Source organism: Bos javanicus, chromosome 24, assembly GCF_032452875.1.
Source record: "Bos javanicus breed banteng chromosome 24, ARS-OSU_banteng_1.0, whole genome shotgun sequence".
NCBI lineage: Eukaryota > Metazoa > Chordata > Mammalia > Artiodactyla > Bovidae > Bos > Bos javanicus.
The window spans coordinates 60,868,647-60,881,252 of NC_083891.1; the positions used below are offsets into that span (position 1 = coordinate 60,868,647).

At 45.3% G+C, this 12,606-nt stretch overlaps 1 protein-coding gene across 1 annotated transcript in view; it reads left to right on the plus strand.

The window, feature by feature from the left end:
- The window catches only part of ZCCHC2 (zinc finger CCHC-type containing 2), a 53,642-nt gene that overhangs the window by 29,879 nt on the left and 11,157 nt on the right, over positions 1–12,606 (plus strand). Inside the window, 8 exon segments of the mRNA XM_061400372.1 lie at positions 95–166; positions 1,726–1,838; positions 3,630–3,724; positions 6,266–6,349; positions 7,891–7,948; positions 10,160–10,295; positions 11,366–11,430; positions 11,816–11,910. Coding sequence (XP_061256356.1) covers positions 95–166; positions 1,726–1,838; positions 3,630–3,724; positions 6,266–6,349; positions 7,891–7,948; positions 10,160–10,295; positions 11,366–11,430; positions 11,816–11,910 — 718 coding nt within the window.

The following is a 12,606-nucleotide window of genomic DNA, read 5'->3' on the forward strand; positions in this document are numbered from 1 at the left end:
TCATCTGTTTTACACATGGCTTTTTTCCAGTCAGTTCTTGCCTGAGAAATAACTGTATAGTATGTGTTGTTGTTTTTTTTTCTTTTTAAATCAGGTAAATTGGTCTGATCTTTCAGTCACAACAGTAACAAAAACCCACCAAGAACTACAGGAATTTCTACTGAAGGTAAAAATACAGATTCTACTGTTAAAATGATTTTGATATAATACAGAGAATCCAAAAACTTTAGCACCAAAGTAAACACCAGGAATATTAAAACATGTATGTAGAGGTTGACTTACAACTATTCATGAACATTAGCTGTAGAAAATGTCATATTATTCTAAGCATAGATTTTCTTACGTTATATTGCTAATATAAGGAATTGAAGGCTTTCCACATTAAAAAAAAAAAAAAAAGGAACCTTATCATTCCTAGCTTCTTGGTGAGACGTATGTTGTTGGTGGCGATGTGCCCAGCACCCAACAAGGTCTCTGCTCTGGGTTTCCTAAGCTTTGACTGTTCTTTTTCTTGACAGATTTCATTTTTTAGTAATACAACTTCTCTAAAGCTTAGATTTTTTTTAAAAATATATATATATAATTATTAGTCCCAAATAGCTTATCCTTCAGAATCACAGTAATTAATGACCCCTGTTTAGCCAACATTTGAATATAGTGTTTTTTATGTAAGACCAGTGCCTTATCAAGTTATATGAAATAAGTGGCAACATAATGTACTTCTAGGAACGAATTTCCTATTATAAAATATCCTTTCAAGTTTACCATATGTCTTTTTTTTAACTGTTTACCTTCCTTTTAAAATCCTCTGCAAAATATAAGAGTAAAAACTGTTCCCTTCACAACCTGTGCTCCCTAACACTAACCTTTGCGGAGGCTGATGGAGGGCACTTGAGTTTGCTGAGACGTGCAGGAGTGCGGTCGGGCCTTCCAGCCCCTTTTTGGGTTCAGTGGCCGCCTCCCCGCTGCTCCGTGGCAGCTGCGTCTCGCACCTGTGTTATTCCTCCGCCCCAGAAGCGCGGCTCCATGGAGGCCAGGTGTAGGTTTCCTCCTCGGTGCTGTGTTCACAGCGCCAGACACAGTACTTAGGACACAGTCGGAGTTCGAACTGTGTGTTGACTGCACAAATGAACTAGTAATTCATGAGAAGAGTTACAAAAACTAAACCGTTGCGAGGTTTTGTAGATGGTTATCCATCAGGCCTCAGTGTTTTTAAAGAAGAGCTTCTAGCACACTGAGCTCGGCCAGGGCTGAGCTGGGGCTCCAGAGGGTGGGGACTGTTTGTGTAAACCTTGGGGTTTTGCCCCGTCGTTCCCACCTAGCTCTTCACTGGGAGTGTAGCATTGGCAGTCTGAGGTGGCCTGAGGTTCACGTGTGAAACAGGAGCCACAGAGGTGGTGACTACAAAGACAGGCCATACTTTGCAGAATGCCATATGAGCTCTGGGAAGTGCTCCATTTAACTGAAGCTCCTCGCTGTGGGTGTCCGGGAGCGGGAGGGAAGCGGGGTGAGCGCTGCGGGTCCCCACCCCACCCCCCGCCCCAAGCCCGCGGGGATGCCCCCGGGGACCCTGCCCTGCCCGGCGCTGCTCCAGGCTGCGGCCCTGTATCGGGAAGGTCTAGAAGGGGAACGGCTTTGGGGTGATGTCTGAGCAGGAGGCACTTACGTTCCTTTTATGCCCCTGGTTTGTGCCCCCAGTGAGTGAGAGACGTTTTTGTTTCCTAGCTTCCCAAGGAGTTGTCTTCGGAGACATTTGACAAGACCATCCTCCGAGCCCTGAATCAGGGCTCGCTGAAGAGAGAGGAGCGGCGGCACCCTGACCTGGAGCCCGTGCTGAGGTGAGGTCTGCGCACCGCGCGCTCCCGAGGCGGGGGTCTGCGCGCACCCAGGGCACCTCAGGCTGCACGTGGCCGGCCGAGGCTGAGAACCCGGGCAACATCTCTGCAAAAGTTATATTAAAGAAGTGATTTTTTCTTATACTTCCCTTTAAAAACACCCTTGGTGGTTTTGTGAGGCTAGGCTGTGGTCTCAGGACCATAAATCGGATTCGGGACACTGAATCCAGTTTGTGGGCTTTGGGTTAGTGTCACTGTCATTCATGCCGTTAAGAAATGCAGCAGTTGTAAAGGAGGGGGAAGTCGAAAGAGGGAGGAAATGAGTGTGTAAGTGAGGGAGGAAAGTGTGTAAAGAGGGAGGAAGTGAGTGTGTAAGTGAGGCGGCCATGGGGCTGGTACAGGGCCTGGGGTCTGCGTTCCCTTCCGCCTGCGCTGTGGATTAGGAAGATGACGGTGTGGTAGGGAAACGTGCATTTGGGGTTGGATGACGTCGTCATGTCAGATGCAATCTTGTTTTTTTTAATTGCACGAGTAGTTGATGGCCACTTTGTGTCCTGTTTGGGTGTAATTGCTCTCTTGTGGCCCTGCAGCAGTGAATCTGACAAGCCTGTATGCTGATTACAAGTCCCTGCCTTGTACTCAACATGACTGTACTTCTGACCAATTAGTTGGTTTGTAAACATAACTGGATAAATAGAAGCCTTTGGATTTTAATCCCCAGCCTTTGGTAGTGTGTTCAGACCTGGAAGTTTAGATGAGCGCCATACTAGGCGTCTGTTTCTCGCCCATCTCTCCATTTCCCCCTTTGTCTTCCTGTCCAATGTTTACCTCCACATTTTGAGTTCCAATAAGAAGTTTTGTCTAATGCATAAGGACGCTTCGGTCCATAAGGGTCAGCTCTTGGTATGGTATTTGATAATTTTGTAACTAATCAGAATGGTAGGTCTGAAACCTTGGGGAGTCAATAAGAACTAAAGTTTTGAATGAGCACTTAAAGTATTCAAAAGCAATGAAAAGGGATTTGTATGTTGAGCAGGGTGACAGTTAATGTGTGTGTACTACTTGAGTATCATAACCTTGAAGAATGTTGAAATTTCCTAAGAGGAAATTGGAGCCAAAAGGCCACATGCCTTGTTTAGGGTGATGCAGCTTGTAAGTGATTGAGCTGGTGTTCACATCCCAAGTAGACTTTCCATCAGCTTTCCATCAGACTGTGCTGTAACTCTGCCCCTTTTGTAGGGAGGACCTCCACTCGGAATCCCCTAATGACATTAATAGAACACGAGGAAAGCTGTTTTCAAAGATAACAGCTTAGACTCATGGTGTGATGCATACCGAGGTGACTCATCAGCCACGCGTGCCTGAGTCTGCAGCAGTACTTGTGACCAGCCTAGCGGCGTCTTGTAGCTTCCGGAACTCCCGCGCTCCGAACTTCCCGGTGTCTGTATTTTCAGGGGGTGGGAGAGTTCCTTCATGGAACTGTGAAGAAGGGTGAAGAACCTGTAGTTGTTTTTCTGAGCAGAAAGGTGACTGCTAATAATACGTGTTGGGTCAGAATTGAAACCTTATCAGTAGATTATATAAAGTTGAAAATAAGCCTGTTTATTAGATTCTTGTAGATAAGTCTTTTATTCATTTCCTCCTATGGGGAATACATTAGCAAACACATATTCTTTTTCTTAGGAAAATAGTTTTTGTACCTGAATTAAACTGCCGCGTGGTTTGTTTACCATCTCACCTATCTTGTGGGTTTATTGCATGAAATTAACCAGTCTCTTTTCTTTTTACATGCAGGCAGCTATTTTCAACTTCATCACAAGCTTTTCTACAGAGTCAGAGAGTACACAGCTTTTTTCAGTCCATATCATCTGACCCTCTGCACAGCCTGAGTAAGTGTCTCTGCTCCTCCGTATAAATCTGACATTTTTCTGGCCTGGATTTCTTGCTGTACCATGCCTCCCTGTATATGGGATTGCCATTTTAGTTAAGGTCAAGTGGCATACAAATTAGAAACATTGGTAGTTTTTAGTGAATTTTCACTGCAGTTTTAAAGAAAGTAACTTATAAAAGCTAATGTCACCAAACAGTAATGATCTGTATGTGAAAAAATGTATAAAAGAGTGGATATATGTATATGTATAACTGATTCACTTTGCTGTACAGCAAAAACTAACAGCTAAATCAGCTGTACTGTAATGAAAATTTTCAAAGAAAAAACGCTAACATCACAAAACAGGGGCCAAATATCTCAAACCCATGGGCCTTCTGGATCCTCAGGCCCCTTGATAGACCTGACTCACAGGTTGCCAAGACACTCTAGTGCAGCCTGGATGATGGATAACCTCTGACCTCTGCCCCTATTCCCATAAGGACCTCCCCAGCCTCCCAGGCTGGAAGCTCGGGCCTTACCCTCTTCACGTTTCCCCTTCATATCCAGTCGTTTAAGGACCAAGCCATGCCAGACAGAGGACGTCTTCCTTCTTACCTTCTCACCAGTCCCATTGCCAGGCCTGTTTTTCATGCACAGACTGTATAAAGCCTCACTTCTCTCCGACTCTAGTTTCTCGCTCCACTGTAACCTGCCCCAGGATTGTCTTGGGGATCAGTTTGTTAATCCTCTTGTTATTGTTCAGTCATTAAGTTGTGTCCAGCTCTGTGACACCGTGGACTGCAGCACACTAGGCTCCCCTGTCTTTCACTGTCTCCTGGAGTTTGCTCAAATTCATATCCATTGAGTCAGTGACGCTGTCTAACCATCTCATCCTCTGTTTTCCCCTTCTCCTTTTGCCTTCAATCTTTCTCAGCATCAGAGTCTTCCATGAGTCAGCTCTTTGCACCAGGTGGCCAAAGTACTGGAGCTTCCATCCACCCTCTATTCAGAGCGTTAAACACCTGCTGTGAGGCTCAGGCCCTGTCCTGAGCATCCTTGAGCCTCCTCTCCCTGGCTTAAAGGGTTGGCAGCCACTCGGTACACCTGGCCATTTCCTATTCCAGGGTCTTGCTCTTTTGCACCCTTTTGTCACAGTCTGTTAAGATCACACCTGTTTTTTGGGACCCAACTGGAATAACCACCTCACAAGGATATTTCCTGCCTCCTTGTACGTTCCTGTGGTCTGGTTCGCCCTCACGTTTCAGCATTCATCACAGTCTGCTTTGCGTTTGGTTTTGTACACATCTATCTCAGCTGCCTTTTCTAACAAATATTTTGCCAGTAACATCAAAATAGTCAGTGCTTTCTTCTTGAACCAAGTGTGATTTTTTAAAATGAATATCTATAAATAGCATCTGTTTAGTTCTGAAGAAGCATTGAAGCCTGAAGTTAAGCTTTTAATTCAGATTTTAGCAAGGCTGCCTAGGAAAATGTGCTCAAGTGAGTAGTACACACATAAATAAGAGGAAACTCATCTGGAGAGTTCGGCAGTTTGTAAATTACATGAGCAATGTTAAAGAGGCTGGTGGATTTTTAAGATCTCAAATTGTATGAAATCAAGATAGTGTATTAAAAGACATGTTTTGAAATCATGGAAAATCTCAAGTTATTTCACCAAAGAACATATTGTTGGCAAAGTTCATGTTGCAGCCACTCGTTTAAGAAAGGGCTTCTCTAGTAGCTCAGACAGTAAAGCATTCACCTGCAATGCAAGAGACCTAGGTTCGATCCCTGGGTTGGGAAGATCCCCTGGAGAAGGAAATGACAACCACTCTAGGATTCTTGCCTAGAGAATTTCATGGACAGAGGAGCCTGGCGGGCTACAGTCTGTGGGGTTGTACAGAGTCAGACATGACTGAGTGACTAACACACACACTTCTAAGAAACAACAGTTCCATACTCCTCCTGCCTCCCTGCAATAGCAATATTCCACATTCTGACATCCGAGAAAACAGGTGTTAGACACCTAAATGACTTAAAATGGTAACCTCTGCAAGCCCACTGCTCTGTCTGTAACGGAGAAGCTATCTGTCTCGTACAGTGTGTTCCGAGGGCCTGGGCTGGCCCATGAGCGCTGAGCACGTGTCTGGAGGAGGAGCAGGAGCGGGAGATGCTGTGCGCTGCTGCGGCAGCCTGATGTCACCACACTGTCCTGTCATTCATAAAAAGGGCACGAAACTGACACAGCACAGACACTTAGAAGCGCCAGCCAGTCCATCTCCTCATTGTGCACCGGGCACACGGGCAGGCAGACTCGCCCAGTTGCTCCAGTCCTGTGACTTCTAGGGGGAGAGCTGGCTGCGTGGCTCAGGGCCCCCACTCCCAGCCTGATGCTCTGTGCCAGGTCTCCTTGCTTTCTTCAGAGTCCCAACTACTGGAGACGCTCTCTGTACCATTAACTCCACCTCTCAGCTTCTGTGGGAGAAAAGTAATCATTACACTGGTATATCTCACTATGATAACTTCCCTGAAAGTTAATGATATTTAATACTTCCTGCAGATAACTTACAGTCCTCTCTGAAGACCTCCAAGATACTAGAACACTTGAAAGAAGACAGCTCGGAAGCATCAAGTCAAGAAGAAGGTAAGCGTTGATTCCCTGGGATGAGTCATTCTGCACAGTGTTGTTGCAGGGGAAGGTAAACAGGCCGTCAGCACAGACCGAGGATCCGAGAGACAGATGTGTGGGGACTTGGTGTGTGAAAGGTGGTGTTTCAGAGAACCGTGAAAGTGTGTGTGAGCAGTGGTACCGGCTGGCTTTCCAGTCGGGAAAAATTATATAATTAGATCCCTACTTCTGTCGCGCACAGAACGTTTCAAGTGAATAGCACATTATATGTAACATATGTAAACTTAATGTAAAATATAAAACTTGAGTTTTCAAAGGTTAGTACTCTGGGACAAGAAGGCTTTCCAGACAAGACAGAGCAGCATGGCCATAGGGGAGATCTTTCTGTTCTAAGTTAAAGCTTAACATGTGACAGAAAGCCACACTGAAGACATTTGCAGGGTATTTACAGGTGAAGACTCCAGCCAGGACTATACAGTCTTCAAAAATCCTTGAGAAAATCAGTCTGGTCAACAACAAAGGGAAAGATAAAAATAGGCAATTCACAGAAGAACCTTGAATGGTTCCGCCCCCTGAGTAGTCCAGAAAATGCAAGTGAAAAACAATGAGAAGTTTTTCTCATTGTCATCTCATTATCATCAAAGAGATATCCAGAGATATCCAGATTTCATAGCCATCAGACTGGCAGACCTTTTTCAAGTTTGGGAATTATCAAGGATATGAAGTAAGGGGAATTCTCACCACTGTCAATGGAGTTTAAATGGGTGCAAGTGTTTTGGACAGAATTCGACGCTGTCGTGCAGTGGGAGGCGGTCCCTGCTGCTCCCCAGCATTTCTGCTTCTGTGAACATTGTTGCCCGTGGGCTCAGGGGCCAGGACACGGGCCGTCCCGGCAGGCTGTGGGGGAACGGCAGAGCCCTGAATGTGACCCGAACGTTTCAAATGTTGATAAAGTTATGAATAGATTGAGGCACGTTCATGCTGGGTGGCAGTTAAAATAAAGGATATTTAGAGTATACCCAACCATGTGGCACCACTGTGTGTGTGAATGCACGGATGGGTGGTTAAACACGCGCGCCTCAGCTAACCTCTGGGGGGAGGGACTGGATGCAATGGAGGGAGGCATGTAATTGTTCCCGGATGTTTCCTTTCTTACTAAAAAGAGGAAAATACAGAGATATCCAGGAGGTGGGTACATGGGTGTTGGTTTTATTAATATGTATTTTTATGATATATGAGACACTTCATTTGTCTTAATGGTTAAAAAAAAAAGGCCTGAAATTCAATGTTGTGGTTTTACAGTTTAATGCTTATATTCAACTTTTGTAGTTTTGGACAAATCTGATCTGCTGTTAGGTGGAACGTGTTTGAGAGGCTATTTAAGGACGTTCGTCACTGACTGTGTCTTTGGAAATTGTCTCTTTGAGGAATTTTCCGTGAGCTTGGAAGCGCTCTGGGTGGTCTGTGAACACTGTCACGGTCATAAATCAGCTGTGGGCTCCGTTTGCATTTTGCAGAAGGGTGTGGTGTAATGATTGTTTTTTCCTCCACTCCAGATGTGTTACAGCACACTGCGATCCACAAGAAGCACGCTGGCAGAGGCCCGCTTGTGCAGTAGGTATCTCTCTCCCAAACCCTGAAGGCGCTGTGTGCTTGTGAATCACTGTCCTGTGTACTTACTGAGATTCAGTTACCATTCTGCCATTTGACTGCTTGCTCGTTATTTGTATCAGCTTTAGCTCGCTCTCCTTGCTTTCGGGTGTTTTTTTTGTTGTGCTCTTCTCTTGTATCAGCCACGATGGTTGTGCATGCGCTGTTTCTCAATGCTTGCGGTGGTTACCTGAGGTTTTGTTCTGCGTTGGCAGCTTATGAAGGCCTGACCCCAGTTGTGCTTGTACCACCTCCCACGTGAGGACCTTCATCACTGTCTTCACTTACCTCCTCCTAGCTTACAGACTGTGTCTGTCATGTGTCTTAATTCTCTTTTAAACCTCATGAAGCCTTTTTTTCATTCATCATTTAGATACTACCATTCCATTGTTCTTCATTCCTTCCAGTGTGTCTGAGCATCCTTCTAACTAAAGAACACTTGAGAATCTCCTATTTCATTGTGTGCCAGTGATGAGTTCACTTTGTTTTTCTCAAGAAGAAATGTCCCTCTCGCCTTCCTTTTCGAAAGACACTTCGCAGATAGGACATAGGACTGCAGGCAGGTCATCACTTCCTGCAGCTCCGAGCGCCTGGGTTACCGTCTCCAGGCCTGTGCTTTTGCTCCCTCACTTCATCTCCTCTCAGCCCGGTTTGATTTCTGCCTCAAAGCACTTAAAATCGTCTGTGTGACTTCCGACCCTCTCCCACAGCCGCAGTCCTCTCCAGGCTCCCGCCACGAGCCTGTTGGCTCTTGGCCCAGGGTTCTGTGTGGGTGCTCTGGGCCTGTGTGGCCCTGGAACCGGCCAGCTCAGAGCGGGAAGTTCCTTCGCCCAGGGCTGTGCCCTCACTGGTGGGGAGCTCCGGTTCCTGCCCCTGGGGAGGTAGCTGTGGGAGTCCCAGGGGGCTTGAGCCTCTGTAGCTCGTGGCGGCGGCCCCAGTGACAGCACCACAGGCTGGCTTCTCCTCCTCCCATCTGACTTGCCCCTCTCCTTCCTTGCTCCTGCTTCCCAGATGCCCGGCCATGTCAACCACGTCACCCAGACTCTGCTTCTAGGGGGAGCTCAAGACCGCAGGTAGCCATTGTCTCCATCCTGTTACTCTCTGAAGGTTAGGGTGCTTCTCCAAACCCAGACTGTGTGTTTGAATTTTCCCATTGTCTGGTTTTCAGCAGTTCCCTGTGATGAGTTTGCAGCTTTCTTTGAGTGAGCCCCTCCTCTGTGGCCCTGGGCACCCACAGGCCAGGCTTTCCGCCACATCGTGCGTGCTCTCTCAAGCTTCTTCTGCTGCTACATTTTTCCCCTTTCCATGCCCCAGTCTATTTTCTCATGACCAGATTTCCTCTTCACTGAGTTTTTTCATCTGTTTCCATCCATTGAATTCCTGCTGCTAAGTCGCTTCAGTCATGTCCAACTCTGTGCGACCCCACAGATGGCAGCCCACCAGGGTCCCCCGTCCCTGGGATTCTCCAGGCAAGAACACTGGAGTGGGTTGCCATTTCCTTCTCCAGTGCATGAAAGTGAAAAGTGAAAGTGAAGTCGCTCAGTCGTGCCCGACTCTTAGCGACCCCATGGACTGCAGCCTACCAGGCTCCTCTGTCCATGGATTTTCCAGGCAAGAGTACTGGAGTGGGGTGCCATTGTCTTTCCTAATTTATTTTATAGTTCTAGAATTTAAATTTGATTCCTTTTTCTATTTTCCAGTATTCCTCCAAAGTTCTGTCATCCTGTAGCTCTTGACCAGTGTTGAGCACTGTTAGTTTAGAGTCCGTGTCCGGTAATTCTCTGGGTTCTCTCTGAGTCTGTTTCTGTGGCCTGTTCCTCTTGATTTCCAGTCACATTATGCTGTCCCTTCCCTTGCCTTAGACACACACAGTCCATAGCGATTGTCTCAAGATCGGGGTTAGTACCCCGGCTGTGAGCCATGTGGAATGAGTCCAGAGACAGACTGTGCCTTTGTCAAGCTCCTCAGAGACAGGCATTAATTAATAAGTGGGTAAGAATGCTATGTACTGGCTTATTTTCATAGTTTACTTTTTTCCTTAGAGCTATTGCAAGGCATTCTATAAAAAACTAACGTACTGAAGAAAGGGTTGCCATCGCTTCTTCACTATATGCTCAGTAGTTGGGATTTCTGAGGACAGAGCTTCACACTGGCACAAACTCTTTCTTTTGCTAGCACTGTCGGTGCAGGTTGTTCCCCAGTGGACGCGCTCCCCGTGCAGTATGCTGAGCAGAATGGGGTCATGGATTGGAGGAAGCCAACCTATGCCACCGTTCAGCACCAGGAGCAGTGTGTGGCCTTAGTCGACCAGGTACGGGGGTGGTTTTGTCTTCCGCCATGCTGATCAGGCGGTGTTAGTCCATGTGAGTCAAGTTCCTTAAGCACTGTGAGGTCTGCTAGTGTATCTGGTAAGAAGAAACGAAGGAACATTTCAATGTAAGACTTTGAAGTTAATTGGTATACATGACCTAAGCTCCTCTGGGACCTGAAGAAGTGTATTTATATCAGTTTTATTACTCAGAAATACTAATACATTTTATTGTGATGATGCCGGAAATGATTCACTAGGGATACACCATTGTGCCACGGTTTTTGCTTTGAAAGAATTATTCGCATTTGGTCCCTGTCTCGCTGTGGAGATGTGACCTCTGAAAAGTCTCTTCCCTCGTGACTTGTTGGGCCAGTTTCCCAGCACTCCCAAACGCGATTAGGAAGTACTCGCTTTTCATTGCTGGTGTAGTCGGAGAGCCGCGTGCTCCCCAGTGAGGTTAGGGCCATGGACTGCAAGTACAGGGCGATGCTTAGTGGGACGCTCTGGAGAGAACCACCTTCTCTAGAAAAGGGATCTGTGTTACTGGCTAACACTCAGGTCCAGATGTGAACCTTTACTGGGATGTGTTTTATGAACTAAAGCATTAAAACATACTTTGAGAAATTGTGTTATTAAAGTCATGCTCACTGATGGCTGATTCTCAGGTCCACCTGACTGTTGTGTGTCTTCATCTGCCTCGGGGCCTCTACCTTTTCTTCTTAGAGTCAACACAATCGTGTGTTCTACCGACCTGAACTTGAGAAGACTAGTAAACCTGTAGCAAATACCAGTTACTTGATTGTATTTTTTTAGTGACAAAAAGAAAACAATCCATTTTATTAATAAAAGCAAAATACAGAATAGGTATTTTTCTCATGATTAAGTATTTGTCAGAAAATATGCAAATTTTAGTGGACCAAGTAGGTAACTTCAAAAAAGATAGAAAATAAAAATGTGTTAGAATACACAACTGGGGTTGTGTCATTTTAGTGTCTTGTATCAGAATACGAGGATGCCTCCTTGAGTATGGCCGTGCTTTGGTCCAGTTACTTTTTTATTCTTTTCCGTAGCATTCAACTGAAAAACGAAGTTTATCTTCGATAAGTAAGAAGAAAGGAAAGCCACAAATTGAAAAGTAGGTTTAATTTAATGTTTCTAGTAATAGAAATTGGTCAGAGAAGACAACATCTGATAATAGACCTGTTTAGTTTATGTAGTATAAATAGTATTTTTATATTAGTTTTCTTTTTATTTTTACTCTGGACTTCTTTTTTTTAGTTCTAGATAATCAACACATGTACATAATAAAAACAAGGCTGTTGTCATGTATCATATTCAGTTTGGAGGGGCACAGTTTCCAGTCCTGCACACTGAAGGGTAGATCTTGCATTCACATATACCTTACTAAACTTTTTTTTTAATTATTAAAAAAATTGAGGGGAATTTTATTAGTGTTGTACTTAATGTGTTCTCTAGGGACTGTTAAAAAAATGTTGGTAACATGTATACTTTTGGCTTAGGGAGAAAATTAAGAAAACTGACAGTAGATTGAATAGTAGAATAAATGGTATTCGAATCTCTGCTCTTCCGCACACCCACGGTGGTTCTGTGAAAGGTAAGGGAGTTTTTCTTTCAATTACACATCACCTAAATATATTTAGCAGGGTACCTATTAGAGTGGGTGTTGAGCTGTTGTGTCAAAGCCTCACACACATTTTCCCTGCATTGATGTGAGTAGTAATTTCTGAATTAACTCCATGAATACTTCAGACGTATTTAATGCAGGAAATCTGGTCTGGCCTCGGAGGTGAAGGGACGTCTGCCGCAGCTACACTCCGGCCCCTTTCCCTCCCCTTGGCAGCAGCGGTCTCGTCATGGGTTTCCTCTTCAGCTACTCCCTGCTCCAGAGCAGAGGCCACAAGACCTGAGGGGTCTATCCAGCCTCACAGAAGCCTGTACTCTTGTGTTAAAGTCATCTTAAAAAATCTTATTGACTCTTTCAAGCTTTAATGACCATCCTTTGTGGAGGTTTATGGGAATCCCAAGCTGAAGTCAAGATTTCCGGGAGAAATATCAGCAACCTCAGATATGCAGATGATACTACTCTTAGGGCAGAAAGTGAAGAGGAACTAAAGAGCATCTAGCTGAAAGTGAAAGAGGGGAGTGAAAAAGCTGGCTTGAAACTCAGCATTCAAAACGTGAGATCATGGCATCCTGTCCCATCACTTCATGGCAGACAGAAGGGGAAAAAGTGGAATCAGTGACAGGTTTTCTTTTCTTGGGCTCCAAAATCACTGCAGATGGTGACTGC